Consider the following 12,639-nt stretch of genomic DNA (forward strand, 5'->3'; position numbering starts at 1 on the left):
ATAAATTAGTATTGATCCTAGAAACAAATACATTTTAGTGATAGTTGCTTAAAATGTAATAACTGATAAATGAAGCATATGAAATTGGTAAGGCAAATGCTTTGGGACCATAATCTTATCATTTATGGAAACCTAAAGTTGATCATTTAATCTTATTTCTCAGACCATTTGTATTCAGTGCAACCATTACCTTTGTGAGAGAGGCTGAGCATAGTATTAACTGGAACTGAGCAGAAGAGGAGCTTTTGGGTACAGCCAAGTTATAGCAAACCTTGCAAATGCAGATAGTTTTAGTATTATTTGAACTATCTCAGACAATGTGGGGGAAATGTACAGCTCCTTACTATTAAAAAATAAAACTATCAACTAATCTCACAAATACAGAAGCAAAATTCAACATGGTATTAAAAATAGAGTCCAACAATGCATCTAACTGCTTGAGCAGGGAACAAATTCCAGGATGCAATAATGGTTCACTCTTAGGAAATCAGTCAATATTACTCATAGCACAAATTAAAACAGAATAAACTATAATATTTTCAATGAATGCTGGAAAGGCATTTAACTAAATACAGCAGACATTCTTAATTAAAAAAAAAAAACTAAAAAAAAAAAAAAAGGAATAGAAGACATAAACATAATGAAGACTGTTTCCCAGAAACCAAGAGCAAATTTTGCCTAAATGACAAAACACCAAGAGCATTTTAATTAATATCAAGAATTAGACCATTATGCCCACCATCACCATAATTAGAAAGTCTGAGAAATGCATTCTGACAAGAAAATGAAATAAACTGAATAAACCTACCTTCATCATTGTGGACTAGTGTTCAAGAAACCACTGCTTGCAAAAACCGCTCCTGGAAATGACAAAAGGCAGAGCCTTTGTGGTGAGCAATTTAGAAATGTGAACCAAAAGCCTCAGTCCAGCAACGTGACCCCTCAGAGGCCATGATCAAGGGTGGGCACAAAGATTTAGTTACAGCACTATGTGTTACAGCATTATTTACATTTGCAAAACATTCAAAATTCTATCCTAAGGTTTCTGAACATCTAACACTAAGGGACTGGTTAAACAAACTTGCTGTGACAAAATGAAAGTGGTTCTATAAATGAGGCTTGTTCCACCAAGGCCCTCCCCGAGAAGCCAGTGTTTAAACCTCTGGCATATTGCAAATTTTGCCCATCGTGCTCTTGTCCACCACTCCCAGGTCCAGTTTTTAGCTGCATCAATACCCTGGCTCCCTGCTCTTCCCCAACTGTAACCTCTTAGCTGGCTTCATCCACCCCTCTGGAGCAGATGCTCAGCCTTCCCATCCCCATGCTACCAACTGACATCTCCTGATATCCAGCCACCTGCCTGCATTTTCGACCAAGCCCATAGATCCAGCAAATTTGAGAGGCTCAAAAGCTATCTTTTAGTCACCAAACATGCCCAGCTATGTGTTGGGACACAGGCCAAGAAGGAACTCATGACTCATTGGAGAAGTGAGGTTGACTAGCCCATATCAGTTCAATGGCTCATGATACTGGGTTTTGAAGAAGTAACCTCTGCACACAGGGTGTTAGGGTGGTGAAGCGTGAATGACACTGACTGCTGGCAGCCTGTGATTTTCCATCTCTATTATAAGCTAAAATGATAGACCTGGTATCAAGCAATGATTGCATGGTTTCTTGGAATTCTCTGGCATTTTAACCTGGATTTTCTAAGATCCAGTTGCCTAATACTGATATTTTCTTTTTCTTTTTTTCAAACATTTTATTTTGTATTGGGCTATAGGCAATTAACAATGCTATGGTAGTTTCAGGTGAACAGCAAAGGGACTCAGCCATACATGTACATGTATCCATTCTCCCCCAAATCCTCCTCCCATCCAGGCTGGCACATAAACAGAAGAGTTCCATGTGCTATATAGTAGGTCCTTGTTGGTCATCCATTTTAAATGTAGCAGTGTGAACATGACCATCCCAAACTCCCTAGCTATCCCCCGGGACAACTATAAGTTTGCTTCCTGTTTTTTAAGTAAGTTGACCTAATACTGAAATTTTCTTAATGTCTAGTTCTAAGTTTTTTCCCATGGACTTGGCATAGAAATGTCATTCCGACTTTTTTTTTTAATTACAGGAAAATAACCTAACTTTAGAACTTAAGAGCTGCCCTAAAACTAAAATTCCCAGCCTACATCTTTCTGGCATTCTGCCTGTTGACCCCTGGAGGGAAACCACCATCCCCAAAACCCCAGCCTCAAACCTGCCAGAGGAGGCAGGGCAGGTGCTGTTTGTCTTGTCATTACAGTAAGAGCCAGAGGCAGTCCCACTCTTAAAAGGTTAAAGCATCCAGAGCTCTAAGCCCTGTGAGTCACGAAGCCACATCACAGACTGTCCTCAGCCTCAGGCTGCAAAAATCTGAATCCTTCCGTCTGTATACGTGGTCACAATATAAAGATCAGAAAATGTGTCTCCCCTCCCTGGTCAGAGTCTAGCATCTGCCTTCTGTCCTGCTAGGAGGGTCTGGGCTTGTCCTTTGGGTCCTGCAGCCAAAACTGCCCACAGGTTGGCCAAGCCCCTCACCTGGCTGCAGGTCTGCCACCTGTCTGGGAATCACCCAGAACTTGGAGGTGGATGAGCGCATGCAGAAGGCAAGAGGACACAGGCTGTCTGGCTCAGTGTTTCCAGCCTGCCTGTGCCACGGTCTCAGCAGCTGGTGGACAAAAGCCCAGCCTGACCACAGGGGGCTTTCCAGCAGGGCTTCCATCCTAACCCCAGACATCAATCACTCAGCTCTGTCCGGCACTGCCAGGGTACCCTTCCCTTATACAGACACAGCAGGGACACACACCAAGGAACTGCTCAAGTTGCCTCCTGCCAAGTCCACAGGGGATAAAGTTGCTCCTCCCAGGGAACAGAGACAGCCATGCTCTGTCACTACCAATTTGTACAAAACACAGGGCCTAATTCTTCACTGCTCATAGCAAGTCCCATTTGTAAAAGTGGAACCCTCCCCTGCATCCTAATCACCGACTCTAAGTGGCACAGCCAGCATCTCTGAAAGATGCCTGTTTTCTCTATTAAATTATGGACTCCCAGTGCTCAGAGAGGACCTCTGCAAGCAGCATATGGTGGAGACTCTCAACACAGCAACCTAGGCACCTGGTGTCAAGGGAAAATACAAAACCAGTCAACTCCACCATTGCGTATTGTGCTACTTCAAACCCCTCTCCCCCTTTTCCCAGCCAAAAGGAGGATCACTACCCGAGTGTGCCTGGGTCTGTAGGTTTCCACCACCTACCCCACCTCCGCTTGGATAGACCCTCACAAGGACTTCCATTCTATGTTACAGGTGATCACAGAGGCCAGCACTGGCCAGGGCCAGCGCCTCATCCGCACACCCTTTGCCGGAGTGGACGACTTCTTCATTCCCCCAACAAACCTCATCATCAACCATATCAGGTGAGACTGGCCCACAAGCGCTAAGCTACTCCATGCCCCAGCTCAGCCCTCTAGGGGGCAGCTTTGCACCGGGGAGGCCTGCTCCTTTCTTTTTCTCCCCAACTCCTTCTTTGGACCACATCAGGAACGAACAGAGAAACAGCCCCATCCCTGTCTTCATTGTTAAAGTTAAGAAAGGCACCCAGCTCCTAATGCCCTCAGGGACCCAAGGTCAGGAAGTCTTAGCTTTGGGTGAGGACAGTAAAGAGGAAACAACTGTGGTTAATTGTGTACCCTGTCCTTGCTATATGTTTAAAAAAAAAAAAAAAAAAAAAAACAGGTAGTCCTCCAACCTGTTTTATGGATGAGGAAACTTAGGCTCAGAGAACAGAAGACGTTGACCAAAGTCACACAGTCAGGAACTGGAGAGTCAGACTATTGTGGGTCTCCCACAGAAGGGGAAGGAGGTGGGGGATGAATTGAGAGAGTGCCACTGAAATATACACATGACCACACGTAAAATAGATAGCTTAGATACCTAAGACAGATAGTGGGAAGTTGCTGTGTTACACAAGGAGCTCAGCCTGGTGCTCTGTGATGACATTACCTAGAGGGGGGTGGGGAAGGGCTAGGGAGGATCAAGAGGGAGGGGATGAATATATATATATATATATACATACATACTGATAGCTGATTCATGTTATTGTACATCAGAAACTAACACAACATTGTAAAGCAATTATCCTCCAATTAAAAATACATTAAAAAAAAATTTTTTTTAAGTCAGGTATCCTTTCGGTGCCCCCTTTGGCCTCATTCTCTAATAACCACAACCTGTGGCTCCTCTCGGAGGCCCCAGAATACCTGCTTTGCCACCATCCAAAAGAACAGCTTAGTAATAACAGCCGTGGCCTCAACTGCAAGCCTCATCCCAGCCTGGCCGCTGCCCTTCCCTCTTTCTTTCAGAGAACCTTGACACTTAGTCAAGGCACCACTGCCAGAAGGCTGAGCGTGCCCTTTTATAAAGTCATCAAGACCCAAATGTCTTATGGCAATGTTTATGCCTTCCTTTACTCTGACATCAAGCACCTTTTTCCAGGAAGAAATGACTCATTTTTGCAAGCTGAAGCTGGACTTGTAAAAATAAGGCTCACCCATTTATCCTTGCCCAAGGGAGAAAATAACAGCTTTCTGACCTCCTCACCTCACTCCAGAGAATACCTCTAAGATGAGCCTCTAAGATGGTTGTAAATGGTAAACCACCTTAAAGAAGCTGAATTCATACAAGAGTCATGCAAACTCAGGCGCTGCAGAGCCTGTGTGTGACTTTTACATGACAGCTTCCTACAGGCCTGGGGTTTTCTTTCCTGCTCTCCCCATGCTCTAGCTCTTTAAGGATGCTTTAAAGATGCCATCACATGGGCATTTTCCCGTCTCTGAGGCATAGTTTGCTATTCAAGAGAAAACTGTGGAAGACATTTTTCTCTACTCCGGTAGGTGTACACAACCCCCAAAGGCCTCTGCAAGCAAGGGGTTTAGGCATACTCTCATGCTCAGAATGAGTCCTGCCTGGAGTCAGACCCTTTTGCAGCTCACAGCCAGCCTCCAAAGAGGAATTTCACCAAGTCCAGATGCGGCAACCACCACCTCCTGACCTCTTCCAGTAAAGCGCCCACTCTAAGATTTAATCCTCCCAACAGCCGTCGGAAGGAACTGCCCTCTTTCAATTTGCAGAGGCTCAGAGGGGTTCAGCAGCTTGCCCCAGGCTCTGCAGCCAGCAGGCACCACGGGAGTGCCAGGCCATCTGGCTGTAAAGGTAAAAGCTGTCCTCAGCCCCAGCCCAGGGTTCCTCTGACCAGCATCATCAGTGTAGCCAAGGGAGAGGCTGCCCTCACGTTCCTCTCCGAGGGTCAGGGACCGTGGATAAGACATCTGTCCTTGTTCTCTTGTATCTGCATCCCCAGGTTCTGACTCACCCGTTAGTCCACAAAACCACTCAGAAATAGACTCACCTGTCCTGTCCTCCTAGCAGGCAGAGTCAGGGCAGACACCTCTTGTCCTTTCCCTCCAGCCACGGGCCCACCACTTCTCAGCTGGCACAAGGTAAAGACACCCCAGAGGAAGGAGCTGCTGAAGGCATAATTCCACTCCTTCACCATTTCTAAAGATGTGTGCATGTTATAGGAGCATAAATCCAGGAACAGTCTGTAACTCAACTGCACTTGGTTTGAGATCATAGATGGATCACTTATGAAACCATCTCCTGCAAAATAGATCTTATTAACAGGCTATTAGATCAGCAAAGGATAGAGGACAAGAGAAAGGATGCCATCGTTTAAGACAAATGGCAGATCCCTTAACCCCCCGGCCTTCTGACCTCAGTCTTCATCCCCTCCCAGGTTCGGCTTCATCTTCAACAAGTCTGACCCTGCCATCCACAAAGTCGACCTGGAAACGCTGATGCCCCTCAAGACCATCAAGCTGCAGAGCCACGGCTGCCTGCCGCAGGCCATGGCCCACACCCACCTGGGCGGCTACTTCTTCCTCCAGTGCCGGCAGGACAGCTCTTCTGAAGCCTCTCCACAGCTGCTGATCGACAGCGTCACAGACGCGGTGGTCGGACCCAACGGCCAGGTCACTGGCACCCCGCACACATCCCCGGATGGGCGCTTTGTAGTCAGCGCAGCCCCGGGCAGCCCCCAGCTGCACGTGCAGGAGATCTCACTGCGGGGGGAGATCCGGACCCTCTACAACCTGAAAGTGAGCCCGGGTGTCTCGGATGTAGCCTTCCAGCGCTCCTTCACACAGGGAGACCAGTACCATGTCTACGCCACCCTCGAGACAGAGCCAGACCTGCTGTTTCTGGAGCTGTCCACGGGCAAGATGGGTGTGCTAAAGGGCCTGAAGGAGCCCGCGCCCGCAGGGCCAGCCCGGGCCTGGGCAGGGCCCCGCAGGATCGTGAGGGACAGCGGGCTGTTCGGGCAGCACCTCCTCACGCCCGCCCGGGAGTCACTGTTCCTTATCAACGGGAGACAGAACGCACTACGGTGCGAGGTGGCGGGCGTGAAGGGGGGGACCACGGTGGTGTGGGTGGGCGAGGTATGAAGCAGTCCCGAGCAGGCACCCTGTACATTTTTACAGACAAAAGCAAAAAACCTGTATTCGCTTTGTGGTTCAACACTGGTCTCCTTGCAAGTTTCCTAGTGTAAGGTATGCGCTGCTAAAGAGATCGGGTGGGTTTTAGGATGTAGGATTTCTGCCTTGAGCTGCAATGAGAACCTGCTGCCATGTAAAGGAATCATCGTGCGCCCAGCTACGCGCCACGTTACCTGGGCCGCCCTGGAACCAGGAGCTCCAGCTTTCCAGGCGGACGCTTCTGTCAGTTGCCTTTGCATCCTCATTCTTTAACACCGGGTCCGTCCAGACTTCACCCTGCTGGATGGCCTGAAGCCGGGGGCTCCCAGGAGCGGGGCCCTCCCTCCTGGCCTGAGAGCTCTGGACCTCATTTTCTCCTTTGCAGCTGCTTCTCGCTTTTCTTTCCATTTGACTTGTTGTAAGCCTGAGGGAGAGCCAACAAGACTTATTGCATCTTGGGGATGGGGAAATCACTCACTTTATTTTGGAAATTTTGATTAAAAACTAATTTTTTATAATCTCAAATGCTAGTAAGCAGAAAGATGCTCTCCCAGGTCCAGCTGTATTCTTCCCTGCCTTAGGCCACGTCTCTGAGAGGCACTACCCCACACCCGACAGCCAGAAAGAAGACAGTGGCCATCAAGGGGACTGGGGTCCTCTACATCACTGACACCCCCAAGTGCAGATCAGACCACCACATTGGTAAAGGCTCCTTTTTCTGGGTTGGGACCCCAAGAGACCAAGACAAACCCTGTGTGCCTGCTTATCACCACTCAAGGGGGACATGTATTAGCCTGTCCAGTACCCCAGATTCAGGGCTGACCAAGCTTGCCTGGAAATGTGTGTGCAGAACAGTGGCCTCCAGGCTCAATGCAGAAACCATGCCCTCCTCCAAGCCTTCTTAGGCTATCCCTTTAAAACCGCACTCTCTTCTGCCTGTGGCCCTCGCACTCAGCTTGCACCCAAGTCCCTGCATCCACGAAGCACAGACAGCACATTTCAGTGTTCCTTACACATGGGTCCCCATCTCCCCAGGAACACACAAGGACGTGGGAGGCCACTGCCAGTACTCCCAAACGTGGTGGGCTCTCCAGGGCAATCAAAGAAGTACAACCCAACAGATCCCATATTGGAGAATCTCAACAAGGAAGAGGCTCCCTTGGGATCTCTAAACACCCTTCTCGTGCACATTGGCAGGTTTGAATGGTCATTTTTCAAGCCACTGAAGTAGGAAGGGGTGTGGTCCCATCACAGAAACATCAGTTTAGATGCCTTCTCCTGCCAACGTGGCCATGATTTTCCTAAGCTGCTGAGAAATGGCCTCTTTCAGAGAAAGAGAGACATAGACCCTGTCTCACTAGAAATACAGCATCTCAGTCCCACCTAACTGCCCAATCCACCTGCCCCCTCACAGAGCTCCTGGTATCAGCCAGTCCTCTGGTATGTCTCATGCATCTTAGTCCACCATACTCTTGTCCCCAAAAACTCCCGGGAGTGTGCCTAGACATATACATTCACAGATTTTTTAAGATAAAATATGTAGATATTTGAGGAAACTGACCTCAAAACCTAATTATTTAGTTTTACAATAACTGGGATGGATGGAAAACACATCTCACCTTTTTTTTTTTTTTAACTATTATTCCTGCCTCAATCTCTTGACACATTTGCTTGCACATCTGTCACTGAAATTTCCCAACTTTCTCAAGCTTCTTCCTTTGGGAAGACCTTCTGAATTATGGCAGCCCCTGGAAGAAAAAGAAAGTGTCTGAGTCTACATGAAGAAGAACCCACCAACTGCCAGGACAGAACATCAGCCCCTCTGTGTTACAGGATTCCTGAGTAAGAGACCAGTCCAGCCGCAACTGGCCTCTTTGACTGGGAGTGACTTCAGCGGCACCTGTTCCTTTTCCAGTATTCATTCCACTTTCAAGTGTGGAAAGCTTATCAGCCTCTCATTGTCATCACTGTGTAGTTACAAAGCTGGAGATAGCCAGTTTAGGTCTTGCTGCCAGCATTTCAGATACAATTAAATAGGAGAAGGGAATCACAGCCCTGAAAATTGTGAAATTTGCAAATTCATAAAGGCAGGAAAGTCCATGTTTTTTCAGCAGTGCAGCCAAGTGAAAGGCTGGCCTGGACTCCACCTGCCTCTTCCTCCCATACTTCAGCCCCAGCGGAATTTCATGGAACACAGTCTGAAAGCCACTGTGATATGAAGTCATCACAACATCCAAGATCCTTCTTATGAACACGAATCATCAGCTATCTACTAATACTTATAGTAAAGGAATATTTGTTTTTACCAAAAGAGTCACCCCAAAGTCACTCACGTAATAAACTATTTCAAAATTACTGGATTTTGAAATCAAATTCATTGCAGAAAAATTCAACGTAGATATTTTTTTCAGACTAACAAACACACAAATAAACCTATAGTGACGTTAAGGATTTGAAATAATACTCTCGTTCTCCTTCTGCCCAAGTGAGCAGGACCCTACATGGAGGTATTGGGTCCAAAAGCCTGCCCAGCCATTCACGAACTGAGAGTTGGAAGAGGGATTTGTCTGCTCCTAGAAGCCTGCATGGACTTCCGCACAAGGAAGGTTGGGTGTGAGTCACACACAGTGAGGCCAACGCCATCATCCCATCCCCACAACACTGAACCAGCAAGTCCTGCCTGGGGCTGGCCCAGGCTCCCTTCTTAAGTATTCATTCAAGTCATTCCAAGATCCTGTTTTCCCCAAGCCTGCAGAGGTAGCTGGAAGAGCCCTGTAAAGTCTAGGCAGGGGCCACACTCATACCAAGCTTCAGATTCTATGACCTAGAGACGGCAGCACAGGAGACAGAAACTCAGTCCCTGCGATTCCTACCCCAATCTCAGCCTCCCAGCTCCAGATTAGTGTCTTGGAGGACAGCTCTCAAGCCCAGATAAAGCTGAGAACCACCTGCCACCCTAGGGAACTGTAACAGCTGAGTCTTCACAGAGGAAAGCTGCCTGGAGCTGGCTTCGTGTGGCCCCACTTCTTTTCTGTTGACCAAATAACCTGTGAACTAGTGGAGATTTCAGAACTGAGTTGTGAAACAGATTCACAATGGATATATTTTTCTACACGGGGCTTAAAAGTAATCTGATTCATTTCCACAGTGTGTTTCATTCAAATACCATGGATGCTGCACCCTCTTCATTATCACATTGCACAGCTCGCTCCCCTATCCTCCTCTTCAAAAGCCAGCCTCCAGGAGCACTGATACTGCTCCCAACTCTCTCCTACACATCCACCAATCTACCTCACATTCTCCTCTTCCTCTCACCTAGCACCCCCCGGAATGTGCACTCCAAACCAAGATACCAGACGGGCAAAGTAGGATGACAATGATGCTGACATGAAGTCCTTTGCCATCTCTCCCCACCAGGACCCCAGATCCCACTCCAAGTGCAATCAGAACCCATGGGGACACAGCTCCTTGCTGCTCAAATCACACCCCCAAGCCCTAGCTCACAGTCCTTTGGAGTTTGATGAGCAAGACTAAAGAGAACTCAGAACTGTCAGAGAAGTCCATTATGATCAGACAGAAACTGCAGGACAGGAATGGAGACCATGCCATCTCAGCCAAGCCCTGAAGGGCTGAGCTACATCCCTCCATCCTCACCTGTACTCTGTTTCCCACTTCCTTCCTATGCCTGGAGACTCCTGCTCAAGAACCACTCCAACAATTCAAGGGCCAACTCACCTAATCACCACACCAGCTCCCCCAGCGGTCTTTGCATGCTGCTTCCTGGCTTTGGGGTACATGTGAAAAGTCATTCATCCGGCCAAATCCTATACTATTTGCTCCCAGATTGGCACACAGCCAAAGCAGTTTTGTTCAAGAAAGTCATTAGCTGCCTTTATTGCTCTCCAAAATCATAGAGATCATATAGAACAGAGGGGCTTAAAAGAATCAAGGGGGAAAAGCATAGTATTTATCCTCAAGGTGTGACTACAAGACCCCAAATACCTGGTGGAATGCAACCCACTTCCTTTAGTCTACACCAGGTTACCTGCCGAGCCACCTGAGGATTTGAGTGTCTTATCTGGACCTTCAGGATTTAGGCACCAGCCACACAGCAGACACTGGGAGCCCAGTAATAATGGTCTCCTGTGAGCAGTACTGGGAATTTAACCAAACACAATGTGTGAAATTATGGAAGATAGGGAAGAGCAGGGACTGACCTTCAAAATTCACAGCAAGGCTTCATTAGCCAGCACGAGAGTGTTGAGCATGTGCTTGGTTTTTGCACAAAACCACACTTCACACACCCCTCTTCCCAAGCTCACCCCTATGGCCCCAGGGAGCAGGCCATGCCCTAAAGGGCTGTAGAGGGCTCAAGCCTACATGCCATGAAAATAACTTGACTCACCTCTACTCCCACCTGGTGACATGTGGCTCTCTACCTGTCACCAAGGCAGGATCAGACAGTGCTGCCCCCTGGGGGCACCTTCTTCAAGAGTATTTCTGAGGAATGGCAACCATGAAAAATTGGCTGGAGATGGGGCCTGAGACATTTCCTAACTCTAAACCTTCATCTGCTGCCCCGTATAACATCTGTCATAGCTTTAATAGTTGTTGGCCCCTGGCTCCTTCAGCTGCTTCAGAGAGGTGAGGGATGGCAGTCTGCAAGCCCCCCTGCACCCCAGACCCACAGCACAGCCTTCTGTGGTACCCCCAGCCCACACCTTGACTGCCTGCCACTGGCCAGGCCCCTTCTTGTTCCTGGACCCTTCGTGCACCACCCCTCTCCCCGTCTGCTCGTGCTTCCTGAAGACCTGTGAGATGATCTAAAAGCAGACTAGGCATGGAATTTTGCTGCAGTGTCACACACGCTGTGTTCATGCTGTAGTCCAGTGAACGACCCTCACAATATGAAGTCACACACACACGCTCCACTTGTCCCGTTAGGATTCTCCTCACGCCCCACCTCAGAAAACTTCCAGATCTCTCATGTCGAGGCAGATTACATTATTTTGAGCAGTTGTGTAGACTCCAAAATATATTTTCTGTAATCACTGGTATTTCTCAAAGGTCTCCTGTAATTACTATACATGTGAATTTTTCCTTATTTATAAAATATATATAAATTATTTTTAATACATCAACTTTAGTAGAAATTTGTACCAACACAGTAACTGTATGTGGCATTGGAAATAAGTTTGTGTTTACGTTAACGTATCGCACAGTATTGGACATGCCGTGTATTTGCAGTACCACTTGATAGAAAGATGTTTCACAGATTATCATAAAGTATTGTCATTGTAAATGCTCTTTTTCTGAGGATTTTACAATAAAACTTGAAAAAAGTTACCTTTTTTTGGTGCCAGTCTATGTGCACTTGTTAAAATGAGGATTGATTAAGGCAACCCAGGCCTGTATAGGTTCATGATGGTCAAGGCAAATTGGCCCCTGCTCTGACCCACTCCAGAAAGAGGCTGGACAAAGCAAGCACCTGACCCCAGATGTATTTCTTCCCCATGTCGAAGTTTCAGCTCCCAAAATGCACAACTGACATCTGGTCCAAAACTTCTCATCACCTGCCCTGCAATGCCCTTAAAATCCACCCCAGCCCCCAGACTAATTCACTCTCAACTCCAGTCACCCTTGTTTCTCACTGCAGTAGACTTTCAACTGGGATACAGAATGTATGAAGTACTCAGTAATCACCAAGCTACCCATGAGGAACACCTGCCATGAGCCACGTGGTGCTAGGGAGGGGGCCAAGGGCCACACAGAGGAGACACGGTCCCTGCCTTGGTGAGCTTCAAGTCTACTTCACCATGACCAGCAGTGCAAGTTCTTGAGAGAGAGAGAGAGTGTGTGTGTCTCTAAGGTAAGTGGGCTGCTGGAGACCCAGAGAAGAGTTGCAGTTCAAATTCAAAGGTGGTTTGTTGGCTGAATCCCCTCTTCTTCAAGGGAGCTCAGTCTTTTGCTCTTAAGACTTTCAACTGATTGGATGAGGCCCACCCACACTACAGAGGTTAATCTGCTTTACTCAAAGTTTACTGATTTAACAGTAAATCTAGGGACTTCCCTGGT

General features: G+C 47.6%; 1 protein-coding gene across 2 annotated transcripts in view; it reads left to right on the plus strand.

Annotated features, from left to right (window-relative positions):
- The window catches only part of FSTL4 (follistatin like 4), a 443,838-nt gene extending 431,928 nt beyond the window's left edge, over window positions 1–11,910 (plus strand). For both annotated transcript variants that reach the window (XM_027546506.1, XM_027546505.1), the window contains exons 15-16: window positions 3,341–3,450; window positions 5,829–11,910. In XM_027546506.1, the coding sequence (XP_027402307.1) occupies window positions 3,341–3,450; window positions 5,829–6,534 (816 nt within the window). In that variant the 3' untranslated portion in view covers window positions 6,535–11,910. The remainder of the gene's footprint in view (window positions 1–3,340; window positions 3,451–5,828) is intronic.
- The last annotated feature ends 729 nt before the right edge of the window (window positions 11,911–12,639 follow it).

This window comes from Bos indicus x Bos taurus, chromosome 7 (genome assembly GCF_003369695.1).
Source record: "Bos indicus x Bos taurus breed Angus x Brahman F1 hybrid chromosome 7, Bos_hybrid_MaternalHap_v2.0, whole genome shotgun sequence".
Taxonomy (NCBI): domain Eukaryota; kingdom Metazoa; phylum Chordata; class Mammalia; order Artiodactyla; family Bovidae; genus Bos; species Bos indicus x Bos taurus.